The sequence below is a fragment of the Camelina sativa genome, chromosome 11 (genome assembly GCF_000633955.1).
Source record: "Camelina sativa cultivar DH55 chromosome 11, Cs, whole genome shotgun sequence".
NCBI lineage: Eukaryota > Viridiplantae > Streptophyta > Magnoliopsida > Brassicales > Brassicaceae > Camelina > Camelina sativa.
In genome coordinates this window covers 3,682,678-3,698,779 of record NC_025695.1, presented here as the reverse complement: position 1 = coordinate 3,698,779, position 16,102 = coordinate 3,682,678, and the positions used below count along the sequence as shown (strand labels likewise).

Below are 16,102 nucleotides of genomic sequence, written 5' to 3'. Positions count from 1 at the left end.
AAAAAAAAGAAGGAGATCGTACTGAAATGAAATAGATAACCCCACAGGCAAGGAGCAAGTAGCTAGCGATATTCTGAAGAAGCATGAGATCCTTCCTTTGAGCCAAATAGTCAGGGAAAGCTCTTGTCATCACAGCAGCACTGAAAATAACACAAAGATATAGTAACTAAGAAACAGTCTCATTCTTAAGATCCTCGCCTTAAATTAGCTTAAAGCAACACTCCAAAAATCACATTACAACAGAAGCACGAGATTCACTCCAACACAAGAGGTAGTAAAAAGGTAACTTACAAAATCTGAAGCATTCCTCTCCCAGCCCAGAATTCAAGAACCTGTGTAGAAATAGGAGCATATCAGAAACAATTCATAGTTGTAAAAAAATTGAGAAAAAAAAAAGGAAAGAGATAAAAGAGAAAGTATGAACCTTTGAGAATCTGAGAATGAAACCCCATTCCGTCTCAACGAGAACAACAAAGCAAGCAATCACCACAGCATAACACCGGAATATTCCATCAAAGAGCTGCTCAGAAGAAACAATAAAAAAGCTTCAGAAAAAGATCAAATCTAATGACTGCGAACAGAGAGAAGAAGAGATGATTACATCGTGGCTGTCTCGGAAGGAGCGAACGGCAGCGAGAACATTAACGACAACGCAGAGAATGGCGATGAGAGAGGTGACGACGCTGAAGCATCTGCAAACCACAAGGAAAGGGTCTGCTCTGTTTCCGAGCTTCAATTTCGCGGATCGTGGAGAAGGTCCGCCGGCGGGGGTTTCTTCGATTTCATCATTCCTCTCCATCGTACACCAAATTTCACAATTCCTCTACTTGCTCTTTGCTTCAGGAGAAGATCCGCCTTCTTAGGTGTGTACGATTTAGAAATCGAAACGGAGAAGCCTTGTTAATAGAGGATTTCACAAGTTGGGTAACTACTACTACTACTGGGGGAAAAGCTGGATTCTTTCACACCGGACGTTCTCTCAAAGCCTTCTCTTTTATTTGATTCTTCTTTCTTCTTTAGGATATAACTTCTCAAGCTTACATTATTGTTAGAAAGATATTTAATAATTGGGGTTACAAAGATATTTTGCATTCATGACCACATCATCATCATTCACAGCTTTTTTTTTATTTAACCAGAGTCGGTTCTAATAAAATACTAATTCAGAGGCTCCACGTATCCACCAATTTTGATCAAATCTAACTCTTACGAATAGACATTAGAAGAGTTAATGAAGTTTTTTTTCTCTAAATAGGTCCCCTCCCCTGGCTAAAAAACTAATAAAGTTGATAGGAGGGAACCACTTGGGAGTTGGGAGAGTGGTTCCACTCCAGCCTAGTCACATACATGTTCATGGATTCGACGTATCTTCCTCTTTGTGAGGTTAAGTTTACTACAGTGTCAAATAATCTCATCTCATTTGTGTATAACTCGTTTGATAACACGATGTACTCTATTTACACGCACACAAACACAACTAGAGCTCCAGAGTGAGAATAGAAAGCTTACGTTCGAGAGCCGGATATAGGTTTTGGATAAGTAAAGTTACTGCGTTCGTTTGTTGCTCTAACCCTATCTCAATCCATCCGCATACCAAAAACAAAATAAACGTTTTGAAGGTTTGGTTGGTTAGTAACATAACAACAACACATACAATAATATAAACACTCACGAGTCACACACGCACGATACCGTTTGGACAATCATCATCATCAAATTAAAAGCCCGTTTCATCCACACAACACAAATATATTCGATTCCTCCAAACACCACCACAAAAAGCTCTCTTTCATCCCCCTCTCATCTCTCTCTCCGGCGATGTCTTCCTTATCCACGCCGCCGTCACAAAATCTCTCCTTTTCCCCCGCCGCTGCCACGTCATCCAGGCTCACTCCCTCCAAAAGACCCTTTTACCCTCCTCATCGTCTCCCCGATCCCACAGCTCTCTGCCGCTGCTCCTCCTCCGATGATGATAGCCCTAGATGGGACTCCGCGATTCAGGATGTCCTCAAAAGCGCCATCAAAAGCTTCGATTCGGTCTTGAGCTGGTACTCCAATCAGGATAACGATGCTTACGACGACGTCGAGCAATATTCGGGGGATATCAACGAGAACCAAGACGATTGGGATTGGGAGCGATGGAAGAAGCATTTCGAACTTGTCGATGACCAAGACCGTCTTCTCTCCGTCTTAAAGGTTCCTCCTCCTCTTCATGATTCATTCTATCTATCATTCATTCATGATATTGTTGTTCTAATGAGGAGGGGATTTTATATTTTTGGGTGTACGTACAGTCGCAATTGAAACGAGCCATCAAACGAGAAGACTATGAAGATGCTGCAAGCCTTAAGGTGGCAATTGCAGCTGCAGCTACGAATGATGCTGTTGGCAAAGTCATGTCAAGTTTCTTTGTAATTAACTCTTCCTTATGATCATAGCTTCTATGAACACTATTGGGGATACTTACATTTGATTCTGAAAGATTCCTTTTTTTTTTGTATTTATTATAGAGAGCTGTTCTAGAAGAGCGTTACAAGGATGCAGTAGACTTGCGAGACAAAGCTGGTGCTGGGTTGGTGAGCTCGTTATTTGTTTTTTATCTTCGTTTCTTTTCTAACTGTGGTTTAGCTTCTTCTTGGTGTTGCATCGTCTTCTCTATATGGCTGGCAGGTAGGTTGGTGGTCAGGTATCTCTGAAGATGTCAAAGATCCTTTTGGTCTTATTGTTCAAATTACTGCAGAGCATGGAAGATATGTGGCAAGAAGTTATAATCCTCGGTACTTCTATCTATCTTCTTTCCTTATCAATTTATCTGTGGCACTGTGAGTTTTGTGTATCAAAAATTGTGTTATTTGACAACCATTTCTCTCTCAGGCAACTTAGTACATCTGCTGCTGGTGCTCCTCTTTTTGAAATATTTCTGACACATGATGGAAAAGGGAACTACAAAAAGCAGGTTCCTTTTACTCCTTAATCCTAGGGTGTTACTGTCCAATTTGAGTAATTGGGGTATTCATTGGAGAATCATGTTCCGGGTTTAGTTGATGAACTTGGGGGTATGCTTCACTTGGTTCTTTATAGGAAGCTGAACTTTTTCAGTAGATAGCAAAGTGTGATTTCCCTAAGTTATCTCTCAAGATTAATGTTTACAGATTATCTAGATGGAGTAATATATTTCGATGTTAAACTGGGATGTGTGCTTCTTCAGGCTGTGTACTTGAAATGGAAGGAGATTTTTCCAGACGTACCTACTATGCCCTCCAGAACTTTAAATTCTGGTAGGTTTTTGACTTCACCGGGAAGGAAGGAAGATACGGGTAATATTGTCGTCGAGAGTAGTGAAGATGAAGAGAGTGATAACTCAGATGATGATTCTGATCTCCTTGAGGAATCTTCTGGTTTCCAAAGTTTCCTGCGAGATATGATTCCTGGGGTCAAGGTCAAGGTTATGAAAGTAACTGCGCCAGGAAGGGTGGACAAGGATTTCATCTCAAAAGTTATTGAGCAGATAGCTGATGAGGAAGATGAAGAGAACGATCTTAATATAGAAGATATAGATGTGGAAGACAGCACTAAGGCTGAAATCGATGAAAAAGATGCTGACATCGAATTGGAATCTGTGACGGATGAAATCGTTGACAACAAAGGAGGGAGAGAAATCGCAGTTAAATTTGTTATTGGCGATATTGTTGATCGGCTTTCTGGAAACCAACCTCTTAAAGAGTCGCTTCGATCCCCTGCCAATCTGGAATCTGTGGAGAATTCTTCGTTTTATCTTCGCTTAGAGAAAGAATTAAACGTACAAGAGCCTAAGGGTGTAGAAAGTACACTAATTGATGGAAAAGGTAGCCGCCATAGTAGACGTAGGATTGATAACATTATGGTTGATCTGGCCAAATCTATTGAGAAAGAGAAGAAGATTTCTGTCAAGGTTTGTTTTGCTGTGTAGGCTATTTGTCTTTCTTCTTGTTTTACCTCAAAAAGAGAGGCGCAGCTTATTCTAGAAATCTATGTTACAGATGCTGAAGGATGTTGGGGAGCTATTAAGCCTCACTCTCAGCCAGGCTCAAAACCGTCAACAGTTGTCGGGTTTGACGAAATTCCGTCGCATTGATGTGACACCATCACTAGATCCTTTAGACGGTGAGTGAGTAAATTGATTGAATGTGCGTTGTTTTGTGTTTTCTTTATTGATGGCTCCTAAGCTATTGTCATTTTATTAGTATTGGTTGCTAAGCTGTTAGAAGAAATTTTTGGGTATGACAAGTGAATCTGTGCGATAGAATACTATTGGTTTTGTAACTTTCCGTGGAAATACCATATTTCTCACATCAGCTCTCAGTATGAAATGGATTTTAATTTTCATGTTCTTCTCTATCCAGGACTTTATATTGGCGCACATGGGCTGTATACATCAGAAGTAATCCATTTAAAACGCAAATTTGGCCAGTGGAAAGGTGGAAAGGATTCTAAGAAGCCAACAGATATTGAATTTTATGAATATGTTGAAGCTGTGAAATTAACCGGAGATCCTTATGTGCCTGCTGGGAAGGTTAGCTTTATGTTTTTTCTTGTATGAGGTATTAAAACAGATATGAAAACTTGTAGGTTTTATGGTCAGTGTTAAGAACTTGCGTAATCAAAGGACTGTGTTACCTAATCTGGTAAAAATTACACGCTGTTACCTTTCTGACTACATAGAAAACCAGTATTATCATGCAATAGTCACTTGGTTGTATAAATAATATCCTTCTATTTTTAGTAACTCTTCCATACTACTTTTCTATTGCCATATCATGATGTGTGCCTTACCATAGTCTTATCCCATGACAGGTTGCATTTCGGGCAAAGATTGGTAGACGTTATGAGCTCCCACATAAAGGACTCATCCCCGAAGAATTTGGAGTGGTGTGCTTACAACGCTATTCAGATTTATCATTAGTTATGTGTTCTTATTGAAGTTCTGGTTTGTGTAGCTTCATAATAGAGTTTTTTTCTAAAAAATGCAGATTGCCAGATATAAAGGACAAGGTAGGCTTGCTGATCCTGGATTTCGTAATCCGAGATGGGTAGATGGCGAGCTTGTAATCCTCGATGGCAAGGTTCCTCTCTTCGTCTCTCACTAAACTAAAACTAACTTGTCCATGACCGAAACTTAAAATGTTGACAATTTTTTTGTGTGTGATGTGGTTGATGCAGTATGCAAAAGGAGGACCCGTCGTCGGATTCGTCTATTGGGCACCTGAATATCACTTTGTGATGTTCTTCAACCGCCTGAGGCTTCAAGCCTAGTTTCTTTTTGGTCTTCTGCTCTACAATCGAGGAAGGGTTTTCTTCTGGCTGTAACCATTGTGTAAGTATACTCCTAGAGACACAAGTAGATATGAAGTCGAGTTGGTACTGAGGAAGATGTAACTGAAATGGTTTAGATTATTTGCAGATTCATGGGATAGGTTATGCCTAGGATAAGATTACTTCAAGATCAGGGTTCACTCTTGTCTTTCTTGACCTGTATAGAGCTCCTCGCTCTCTCTGGAGCTTGGATTAAGGTGCCTAACTTGCAGCAAGAAGATTTAACACGCGAGAGAATCATTGATCATGCAGTCAGTTAGTTTGATTCTGAGACTTTGGTCAGAAAGGAAACTGGATTGTAAAGTTGGTGAAGTTTCTTTAGATATATGTAAATTAGTGTTTGTTTCTTCAGATATTGCTATTATGGATATATAAACTTGGTAAAGCGTTGTTATGAGATTCCCTTTTGTATAGCTCTGTTTATATATAAGGGCAGAAGAGAAGAAATATTTCTTGTTAATATATTTGTTGCATGCAAGAATTTAGAAATAGCTCAAAAGCTTGTACGTGATTCTTCCAATAGAGAAGCAAAGGAAAAACATTGGTGTTGGAGATTTATCATTTTAACACACACACACAAACAGAGAGAATATAAAGATTATAAAATGGGAACTTAGGAGGAGGCAGCAGCAGCAGCAGCTTGTGGTGGTGGTGGTCGGAGAGTGATCTCAACCTTGTCGTGAACACCTTGAAGCAAGAGTTCACCTTCGAAAGCAACAATTTTGCGTTTCTTGGCGGCTCTCAATGTCCCAACCAATGCTTCGAAGATGTTGGCACATCGGTCGTCATTGAACAAGACTCCAAACGTCACCTGAACAAATCAATCTTTGAGGATCAGATTCATATCAATCAACCATTTTTATTTTATTTTAGATCTGAACGAGAGTAATTGTGACGATCTTGAGATAAAAGAGATTGTGGATTCCAGATATAGGGAGATCTAAGAAGAGCTAAAGGAGAGAAAGAAAGAGAGGAAAAGAAGAGAGAGAGAGAGAGAGACCTTGTAAGAGCCATCGGTCTGACGAGAACCAAGACGATGGATCTCTTCTTCCAGTTTCTGAATCTCTTCTTCTACGTTCATTCTTTTCTTTCTTTCTTCCAGTTCCTTATTAGATCCTTGGAGAGAATGTTGTAAGAAGAAGAAGAAGAATAGGATTGAGCAAGAGAATCTTTCCAATCTGATGAAGACAGCTTGATTAATGATGACACATCCTCCAACTTCTTTGTCCTGTCGAAAAACAGATACTCACACTGAACCGGTTTGAAACCTTATCGTACCGATTTTTTCTTCAACAATTGAATAATTTAACCACACCTCGTCTGGTTTAAATAGAACATCAGCCGGTTTAATCTTATGTAGCTCGGTGATATAAAAAAAGTACTGTAGTATTTGAAACTCTTATTCGTTTATCTCGTGACGTTGTTTTTCAAAAATATATTTTTTAAAAATTAAAGGGCAATTCACAAAAATAGCACTATCTTAAGTTTTTGTTCTAAAACTAGCACACACTATTAAAAATTGCAAGTTTAGCACAATTTTTATTAAAATAAAATAAAATAAATAAGACACTCACATAATTCGTTCTATCAATTTTTGGAACTCCGACGAAGTTTATGAGCTTTTGGAACTCCGGCGGAGCTTACGAGGAACTCCGACGAAGATGACAATGATGATTTCAAAATCCCTTCTTCCTCCCAGTTTTGGATTCGTAAACCTCTTTAACCTGCAAACAGAAACATCTCTCACCACTCTACAAACAAGAAGCCCAGATTCAGTCGTTATCCGGGAAAAGAGAATGAGACTCTGCCTCCATCTCCGCCTCCTGAATCTAACTCCAACCCGTCTATTGACTATGGTACGGATTTGCTTTGCTCATCATCTATTCTTGATTGTAGCGTAGTTTGTATCTTTTCAAGTGTTGATTGCTCTATAAGAGATTTCACTACTCCAATTTGTTCTCTTGGGGAAGAGACCCATGGTTTCGTTGATAAATTAGTAAATGATTTATGTTTTAAGGTGAATTGTGAGAGCTATTTATGCAATTCTATGGAGGATATGTTATCAAAGTCGAGAATTCATCGTGGGTATGAGAAAACTCTGATTACAATTTAGTTTTAACCTAAAATTTGATAAGCTTGTATGTGTTTGATTGAATCTGGGCTTGGGATTGAAGAATTTTTTTATTTTCTAGATTCTATTGTAGTTGGGTCTGAGGAAACTCTTGATTCTCTGTAACAATGAAATGAAGGTTAAGGCATTTATGGTTGAGAATGGTGGGAGTCTTTTACAGAAGATGTTTCTTCCAACATTTGAAAAAATGGGGAAGACATGTCATCTTCTTCTCACTAAAGAACACTAGGTATTCCTTTATAACTTTCTCAACGATGACGGAGTGCTCAGCTTCGCAAAGATGTTCTCTTTGAATGTTGTTTTTCTGTACCAAGCAGTTAGAAACATTGTTAGTATTTGTACTGAGTTCAGTGGTGGGTTAGCTTCAAACAAATTGTAGATCAATAGTGAAAAATCAAATCTTAGGTGTTTCTTATTGTGATTTAATTTTGTGTAGTAAATCGTCAGATACTTCTAATGTATAGTTGTTGATGTTCAGATGATCGTGTATTAATTCGTTTCATAGTCACATTTGAAGATTAAGGAAGCATTGTTAAGAATTCATGAAGACTTTCCTGAAAATTATTCCATGATTTCAATTTTTATTGCAGGAAATGGGGTTGTATATTTCTCTAAGCTACGTGTTCTATCTCAGATGACACAAGATGCAAGTATACTTTGGATATTTGCTGATGAAATTGTGTTCCTTTATTCAATTTTACTCTATATGTTGTTTAGACATATATGATGTTTATGTTAGGACTTTGCTTTAACTGTGACTGAACTTCATGAAAGATTGTATGAATTTCGGGAAGAATTCTATGAAATTTAGGAAGGATTGTACGAAATTCAGGAAGAATTCTATGAAACTCAAGAAGGATTTCCTTGAACTTCATGATGAATTTCATAGAAAATTTAGATTTCCAAAAATAAGTTTTTTTTTTGACACAACAACTAGCTAGATTGGCTCATACAAGCCTATATGATCCAAACATCAGAATGTACATGTCATTACCCCTCACTAATGGAGTAATCTACAAATATTTGACACATTGAAGCAAAACACACAAAACTAGAGTTTTAGAAACACATTTGTTCAAATTTAGTAAAATTACAATAGTATTCAGGAAGGACACTTTGAAATTCAGGATGCTCTTCATTAAAGTAATGGAGTAATGATTGAAAACAATAAAGTGCATGAATTCATCATAGTTGAGTAATCAGTGATACATTAAGGCACCATATAAATAGAAGATTAAAAATTCATTTATTCTAATGTAGGAAGAATTTCATAATGTTTAGGAAGGATTGCATAATGTTTAGGAATGCGTTCATGAATTTTAGGAAGCTATTCCTAAATATACCAAAATCTCAAAACAGGAATAACTAGAACCAGAAGATACAAGCAGATTCATATAACTTTCACGCCAAATACACAAAACAATCAATTTTGAAACTAAGAAGCCACAAATTCCAATGAAACCCATCAAAAGGGAAATTATCGATGCTTGTGTACTCAAGACCATGTTTGTAATGACGAGTTCTCCTAAGTTCTTCACCGCAACAATTAAAAGTCTCAATCTGAAAATCATGCTCCTCATTTCGTCTTTCTCCTACGATTCCAATGGTGATTCCTCAACAAGCGAGCTTCCAATTGCTGCGTCAGCACTGTACGACTTCGAGAATCGTGATGATTTACATCGAAATCAACGACAACAACAAACTTTCTTACATTTTACCAACTACTTTGTTCCCAATGACATTATAACAAACACTTGGTATGCAACAACTATGGTGTTGATATCTGCTGACTTCGTATAACACCCATCCAGTTTGGACATGTGATTCATCAAAGAATAAACATTGTTAGAAATTTCAAAACCAAACATAATCCATTAAACAATACTCTCAAGTTTTTATTCAATATGTCAAAACTGAATCAAAGTGACAAGAAGAGCTGCAAAACTATACTCTCACATAATCCATTAAAAGTGATTTGCATCTTCTCCAACAATCACTAAACAATTTGTTTTATTTTTTTTATTAGAATAGGGAGAACGCAGCCTAATAAGATGAATAAAGTAAAACACTAATCACCTTTAGGATTTGTCTTTCCCTGAAGTTTTACCTCGTTTTCAATCACCTTCGTACATGCACCCATCTGCCGAAGATACTTGCCAGATCTGTGTCGAAATATGCTGAAGAAGCTTTCAATGTAGAGATCTCTGTTAGGATTTGGGAAGCGGCTTCTCAACATCAACTAAAACGTGGGAGTCACATGCCTAGTCGTTTCTTGAGATCTCGATCTCACCATTGGAATAGAAGACTGAGCTAACAACATCAAACCATCTCATCTCTCTAATTCGCTGTTTAAAATCACCAACACTAAACAAAACTACAAATCCGAATCCAATTGGTAATGGACTCGATGAATCTCTGCTTAAATCACTTCAATGAAGCTTCTATCGATTTTGATTTAATAGTTAATTGAAAGATCTGATATCGAAAATGAAGATCTCAGATTGGAAGATTCATCACAAGCTTCATATGAGAAAACTAAAAAGAACCGTGAGTTTGTTTTTTTGTTCTCTTTTAAAAATAAATTTTGTTATTTAATTTAAATACTTAATATTCACAAATGCTATATTTGGAACAATTAAACTTGTGTGCTAATTTAACCTAAAGTAGTGTTATTCTAGGATATTTCTCAGAATTAAATATGTTTCGTTGATTAAATATGTTTCGTTGATTTTGTTAGAATGTTGTTAGTATATTTATTTGTTAAAGTTTATGAAAATGTGAGCTTTTTGGACTTTGGGACCTTGGAGATCAAGGTTAAATTAAAAATAAAAATTCATAATGTAAATTAAGTTAAAACTCTTCATCACGGTTCTAAAACTCCTGCGCAAGTAAAAGTAATTTTTATCTTTAATATAAAACAAAATTCCAAAAAAAAAAAAGAAAGGTTAGCGTCGTCTGTATTGTGTGCGATAGATAGAGTTGAGCACGAACAAAAAAAAAAAAATCAATCAGAGAGAAAAGAGTATAATAATTTTGACCATCTCTCTCCAGTTTCTTCTCTTCTCTTCTCTTCTCTTCTCTTTTGCGCACGAACTCTCCCAAATTTTGCCAAAAACCCTAGCCTCTTGATTCTTTCAAAATCCCGATCCCCCATCGATGACGATTGAGCAAGTCACCGGCGAGACTCCTCCGTCTACGCCTTCTCCCACCGCCGCCACCACCACCAAGGCCGCGCCGTTGGGATCTTCCGTGATTCCGATTGTTAACAAGCTACAGGACATATTCGCTCAGCTCGGAAGCCAGTCTTCGATCGCGCTTCCTCAGGTTGCTGTTGTTGGTAGCCAGAGCAGTGGCAAGTCTAGCGTCCTTGAAGCTCTCGTCGGCCGTGACTTTCTCCCCCGTGGTAATGATATTTGCACTCGTCGTCCTCTTGTTCTTCAGCTTGTCCAGACTAAACGCCGCTCTAATGGCGGATCCGACGACGAGTGGGGCGAGTTTCGTCACCTTCCTGAACACACTCGTATCTATGATTTCTCTGAGATTCGTCGAGAGATTGAGGTTTTTTATAAATTTCTCTTCCTTTTGCTCTTATCGTTTCTTCTCTAGTAGCTCTTAATTAATGTATGAATTCTAAATATCTTTCTAGGCTGAGACGAATAGATTAGTGGGAGAGAACAAAGGTGTAGCAGATAAACAGATTCGTCTTACGATTTACTCACCTAATGTTTTGGATATCACGCTTGTGGATTTGCCTGGTATTACCAAGGTCCCTGTTGGTGACCAGCCTTCTGATATTGAAGCACGTATTAGAACCATGATCTTGTCTTACATCAAGTCAGATACTTGCTTGATCCTGGCTGTTACCCCTGCTAATACCGATTTAGCAAACTCTGATGCTCTTCAGATCGCTAGCAATGCAGATCCTGATGGTAAGTTCTGCTATAACAAGTTTCCAATGAGAAGAAATATTTGATTTATTTAATTTCTTCTTTTTGAGATTACTCATCTGTGGTCTTCCTTGTATCTTTACCGTCTCCAGGTCGTAGAACGATAGGTGTAATCACAAAGGTACATGTACCCAGTCCAACGTTTGTTTTGATGTCATTGTAGTTTAGCCGAAAAGATAGGCATCCCTGTTTTTCATGTGTTTTACCCAAATTGTTTATCATGTTTTCAGTTGGATATTATGGACAAAGGTACTGATGCTCGAAATCTCCTACTCGGAAATGTTGTTCCTCTTCGGCTTGGATATGTGGGAGTTGTAAATCGTTGCCAGGAGGTAAACCCATGGTTGCTCAAACGATTACATTTTATATTTGTTCTTCATTGCGTGGCTCTTCTTTTATGTGCCTTGCGTTTACTTACTTCTGCTTCTGTGCTTATCTGTCTTATGTTTCTCTTGCTATCATATAGTAGGCTGCCTCTTCTTCCTTTATTTTTCTTATTAATCTAGCTTTCCCAGTGCTTTTTTTCCTTCCAATTTCATCATTTTAATGCAATGGTGATAATTTTTTTTGTCTAGTTTTTGTGGTGTCTCCATCTACAGTGTATAATTTTACTTTAACCTTTTTATTTTATGAACAGGATATATTGCTAAACCGCACAATCAAGGAAGCACTTATCGCAGAGGAGAAATTCTTCCGGAGTCGTCCTGTATGATAGCATTTTTTTATTCCCTTTCTGATACTCTTGCTACTTTTCCTGATATAACAACTTTTTTGGTTCCTACAGGCTTACCATGGTCTTACCGATCGTTTGGGCATCCCTCAGCTAGCAAAGAAGTTAAATCAGGTATTTTCTGCAGTTTTGAGAGTTTTTTTTTTCTTTATTTCTATCAGTGTTCAGGAAGGCATAAGGGAGACGCTTTCTCTATGTTGAATTATCTTATATGGGATGATGTTGGAGTTTTATTTGCATTATTCACATTTTAAGGCTACTTACATGGCCTGTGCGGATTCTACCCTAGTCTGTAAAAGGGCCTTTGCAGGATATTTTTTTGCCTTCACATGTATATCTTCTGATGAAACAGGATCATATGATAAATTCGTTTTTGTTTTTTTGAGAAGTCCTTTTTTTCCTTTCTTACTTCTAATAGATAGCATGTCGTATATTTCATACCTGACATTGGTACTTGTTATATTAGAACATGTCTAATAGAAGCTAGCCTTTCTGTTGCATTTTTTCTAGATCCTTGTTCAACATATCAAGGTGCTGCTTCCGGATTTGAAGTCGCGTATAAGTAATGCTTTGGTTGCTACAGCTAAGGAGCATCAGAGCTATGGTGAAATAACTGAATCTAGGGTATGTTTATTACTGCCCAATTAGCCACCCATTTATCATAATTCATTATTAGCAATAACGCTGTTATTGGCTTTGGTACCATTTGTTCCATCTTATGGTGTCTCTTGCTTAGAGTCTTTTCATTTGAAGACTTTTTACTCATGTATGTGCTCAGAGTTCGTGACATTCATAGAATTAGCATTTGAAGGTGTTCTTATTTGTAGGAAAGATTTTCGGCCAATGAGTACTTAACTTGTTTAAGGGATTTACATTTGAAGAGACTTTCTTACAATCTCCTTTTTAATTTCTTTATGACATGCTTCATGTCTATGAGTTTTCTTTTATTTTTACTTCAACTAATCAGGCTTACCTATTCTGTGGGTCTTTACTATCCTTGAAATTCTTAGGCTGGTCAAGGAGCTCTTCTCCTCAACTTTCTCTCTAAATACTGTGAAGGTAATATCTGAAGACGATATTGCAGTTGAGACAATGGATATTTGTTATATGTTTTGCATGTTTCGTAGTGAGTCTCATGGCTAACTGTTTTTAAACAGCATACTCTTCATTGCTGGAAGGGAAGAGTGAAGAAATGTCTACGTCCGAGCTCTCTGGAGGAGCAAGAATTCACTATATTTTTCAGTCAATCTTTGTTAAGAGTTTGGAGGTTCGTTTGTACATCTTTAACCTTTTTCCGTGAGCTAGAACCGTTGTTAATTTATTAGAAATTACCTTTAGCCAATGCTTTCCCTTACTTTTGTTTGATACACTTATGATCTTCGATGTTCAAGGTTCATTTCATTGACATAGATAGAGAAAGTTTACACCTTCGAACGACAATATAAACTTTTACTGAGCATCGGCTCTGCTATATTTCTTAGTTTAGGTAGTGACATTATCCACATGGAAGTAATGTAGTATATTTCTGACTTTGAGCTCTTTGAGGCATGGCGTTTTACTACTAAATGCTTTCTAGGGAAGACTTGTTCCCAGTTTGTATAGATGTTGAGTCCCTACGACGTTCAATTGTCAATTTGAGCATCTGAACTGTTTGTTATTACTTGATCGGTTCCTTGTCTGCTAGATACTTAATCTGTGTATGTTGTCGGAGCTACGTGACGTGGATTCCTGTAAATTTAGACTGATTGACTTGCTTCACATTGCCTCTTCAGGAGGTTGATCCATGTGAAGACTTGACAGATGATGATATTCGGACTGCAATTCAGAATGCAACTGGTCCAAGATCCGCATTATTTGTTCCAGATGTAGGTTTCTTAACATGTTTCAGCATGTGTGGAAGTTATCCTGGTTGTCAGGGCTTCCAAGCATACATATGTTTCTCTACTTCCCATGATATCTAATTACAGTCTCCTGATTTCATTCTATTCTGCATAGGTACCATTTGAAGTTCTTGTTAGGAGACAAATATCTCGTTTGTTAGATCCTAGCCTTCAGTGCGCTAGGTTCATTTTTGATGAGTTAATAAAGGTAATTTTTTTTGGGCTTGTTGTTGATAAATGATAACATTCATTTCAATTTCGTCATAAATTTAATTTTCTCTACAGATTAGCCATAGATGTATGATGAATGAGTTACAGCGATTCCCAGTCCTGAGAAAGCGCATGGATGAGGTTATTGGGNCTACGACGTTCAATTGTCAATTTGAGCATCTGAACTGTTTGTTATTACTTGATCGGTTCCTTGTCTGCTAGATACTTAATCTGTGTATGTTGTCGGAGCTACGTGACGTGGATTCCTGTAAATTTAGACTGATTGACTTGCTTCACATTGCCTCTTCAGGAGGTTGATCCATGTGAAGACTTGACAGATGATGATATTCGGACTGCAATTCAGAATGCAACTGGTCCAAGATCCGCATTATTTGTTCCAGATGTAGGTTTCTTAACATGTTTCAGCATGTGTGGAAGTTATCCTGGTTGTCAGGGCTTCCAAGCATACATATGTTTCTCTACTTCCCATGATATCTAATTACAGTCTCCTGATTTCATTCTATTCTGCATAGGTACCATTTGAAGTTCTTGTTAGGAGACAAATATCTCGTTTGTTAGATCCTAGCCTTCAGTGCGCTAGGTTCATTTTTGATGAGTTAATAAAGGTAATTTTTTTTTGGCTTGTTGTTGATAAATGATAACATTCATTTCAATTTCGTCATAAATTTAATTTTCTCTACAGATTAGCCATAGATGTATGATGAATGAGTTACAGCGATTCCCAGTCCTGAGAAAGCGCATGGATGAGGTTATTGGGGATTTCCTGCGAGAAGGTCTTGAACCCTCAGAAGCAATGATCGGAGATATCATTGATATGGAGGTTTGTTTTGTGATTTGAAAATCTTTAGAATTTTTTTCCCAAGAATTTGTTTGAATTTGAGTTGTTGAACCTTTTTTTAATCTTGAGCGGTGATTTCCTCGCTTTTGATTGATACTTTATTTTAAATTGTGAACTAAATTATTAGTGCTGGTGGTCATGATTGCTTCAATGGTGGTGTTAATTTCTTGAATGCCGTTTGCAGATGGATTACATAAACACTTCACATCCAAATTTTATTGGTGGAACCAAGGCCGTGGAAGTTGCAATGCAACAAGTGAAGTCTTCGAGGATTCCCCATCCTGTGGCAAGGCCAAAAGTATGAAGTACTCTGAGCACGTACATTAAAATTGGTTTTCTTTCTTATATGCTCTGCACTGTTTCTTATACATTAGATTGACGTATCAGGACACAGTGGAGCCTGATAGAACATCTTCTTCCGCGAGTCAGGTGAAATCTAGAACCTTTCTCAGTAGGCAAGCTAATGGAATTGTTGCTGATCAGGTATGTCATTTCAAATGTTTTATCATCGTGCACTGTGGGTTGGCCCTATAGATCTATGAGCAAATAAGACATTTTCAAGTAAAAGAGCGACTATTTGACACTTAACTCATGACTTGTTCTTAGGGAGTTGTATCTGCAGATGCCGAAAAAGCTGCACCAGCTGGTAATACTTCCATCGCTGTCATTTTTGGCCTTCTTTTTCATCATATCTTGTCTTGATGTTTTAATACCTTATATTTTTGGGTAGATTTTAATTTTGGTTTTATTGATATATGATAGCAAATGCGAGTGATACAAGGTGGGGTATCCCTTCAATTTTCCGAGGGGGTGATACTCGAGCAGTAACTAAAGATAACTTATTAAACAAACAATTCAGTGAAACTGTTGAGGATATGTCTCATAACTTGTCGATGATCTATCTAAAAGAGGTGTGTCTCCTGTGCTGTCTTAGATGATTCATATTGTCAATATGTGCTTAACTGTTTGACTCATACTGTTTGCTTTGCTTTT

General features: G+C 37.6%; 4 protein-coding genes across 6 annotated transcripts in view; 2 read left to right on the top strand and 2 right to left on the bottom strand.

The window, feature by feature from the left end:
• Window positions 1-1,056, bottom strand: part of LOC104721454 — a 2,545-nt gene extending 1,489 nt beyond the window's left edge. Inside the window, exons 1-4 of the mRNA XM_010439442.2 lie at window positions 602-1,056; window positions 425-520; window positions 292-332; window positions 23-140 (exon numbers count right to left, since the gene is read on the bottom strand). Coding sequence (XP_010437744.1) covers window positions 23-140; window positions 292-332; window positions 425-520; window positions 602-799 — 453 coding nt within the window. The 5' untranslated portion in view covers window positions 800-1,056. The remainder of the gene's footprint in view (window positions 1-22; window positions 141-291; window positions 333-424; window positions 521-601) is intronic.
• On the top strand, window positions 1,701-5,765 carry LOC104721452 (protein EXECUTER 1, chloroplastic-like). Of its 2 annotated transcripts, none has more exons than XM_010439438.2 (12): window positions 1,701-2,196; window positions 2,295-2,411; window positions 2,511-2,576; window positions 2,671-2,777; window positions 2,875-2,956; window positions 3,209-3,931; window positions 4,020-4,143; window positions 4,383-4,552; window positions 4,834-4,908; window positions 5,010-5,102; window positions 5,200-5,353; window positions 5,441-5,765. In XM_010439438.2, exons 1-11 carry the CDS (start codon window positions 1,819-1,821, stop codon window positions 5,290-5,292), a joined length of 2,028 nt encoding a protein of 675 aa, XP_010437740.1. In that variant the 5' UTR covers window positions 1,701-1,818; the 3' UTR covers window positions 5,293-5,353; window positions 5,441-5,765. The 2 variants fall into 2 exon arrangements, with proteins under 2 accessions (XP_010437740.1, XP_010437741.1); XM_010439439.2 differs by having other exon boundaries at window positions 5,430-5,765.
• Window positions 5,792-6,550, bottom strand: LOC104721451 (costars family protein At4g33640-like). Its single transcript, XM_010439436.2, has 2 exons — window positions 6,353-6,550; window positions 5,792-6,163 (listed from the first exon to the last, which is right to left on the bottom strand). The coding sequence occupies exons 1-2, from the start codon at window positions 6,431-6,433 to the stop codon at window positions 5,966-5,968; spliced, it is 279 nt and encodes a 92-aa protein (XP_010437738.1). The 5' UTR covers window positions 6,434-6,550; the 3' UTR covers window positions 5,792-5,965.
• The window catches only part of LOC104721450 (dynamin-related protein 3A), an 8,012-nt gene continuing 2,377 nt past the window's right edge, over window positions 10,468-16,102 (top strand). The window contains exons 1-17 of one of the 2 annotated variants that reach the window (XM_010439434.2): window positions 10,468-11,041; window positions 11,130-11,412; window positions 11,523-11,551; window positions 11,661-11,762; window positions 12,068-12,136; window positions 12,215-12,274; window positions 12,671-12,784; window positions 13,171-13,219; window positions 13,318-13,427; window positions 13,933-14,025; window positions 14,156-14,248; window positions 14,326-14,391; window positions 15,020-15,091; window positions 15,294-15,407; window positions 15,497-15,592; window positions 15,716-15,755; window positions 15,872-16,020. In XM_010439434.2, the coding sequence (XP_010437736.1) occupies window positions 10,640-11,041; window positions 11,130-11,412; window positions 11,523-11,551; window positions 11,661-11,762; window positions 12,068-12,136; window positions 12,215-12,274; window positions 12,671-12,784; window positions 13,171-13,219; window positions 13,318-13,427; window positions 13,933-14,025; window positions 14,156-14,248; window positions 14,326-14,391; window positions 15,020-15,091; window positions 15,294-15,407; window positions 15,497-15,592; window positions 15,716-15,755; window positions 15,872-16,020 (1,941 nt within the window). In that variant the 5' untranslated portion in view covers window positions 10,468-10,639. Of the gene's footprint in view, window positions 11,042-11,129; window positions 11,413-11,522; window positions 11,552-11,660; window positions 11,763-12,067; window positions 12,137-12,214; window positions 12,275-12,670; window positions 12,785-13,170; window positions 13,220-13,317; window positions 13,428-13,932; window positions 14,026-14,155; window positions 14,249-14,325; window positions 14,392-14,953; window positions 15,092-15,293; window positions 15,408-15,496; window positions 15,593-15,715; window positions 15,756-15,871; window positions 16,021-16,102 lie in introns of both variants that reach the window. The other variant, XM_010439435.2, reaches the window with a different exon arrangement.

Bases quoted from the DNA above. Each gene is read 5' to 3' on its own strand.
- LOC104721452 (XM_010439438.2), top strand. From the start codon at position 1,819: ATGTCTTCCTTATCCACGCCGCCGTCACAAAATCTCTCCTTTTCCCCC. The intron at 2,577-2,670 runs GTGAGCTCGTTA...TATGGCTGGCAG, and splicing joins ACAAAGCTGGTGCTGGGTTG to GTAGGTTGGTGGTCAGGTAT. The intron at 5,103-5,199 runs GTTCCTCTCTTC...TGGTTGATGCAG, and splicing joins TTGTAATCCTCGATGGCAAG to TATGCAAAAGGAGGACCCGT.
- LOC104721451 (XM_010439436.2), bottom strand. From the start codon at position 6,433: ATGAACGTAGAAGAAGAGATTCAGAAACTGGAAGAAGAGATCCATCGT. The intron at 6,164-6,352 runs GTCTCTCTCTCT...TGATTTGTTCAG, and splicing joins AGACCGATGGCTCTTACAAG to GTGACGTTTGGAGTCTTGTT.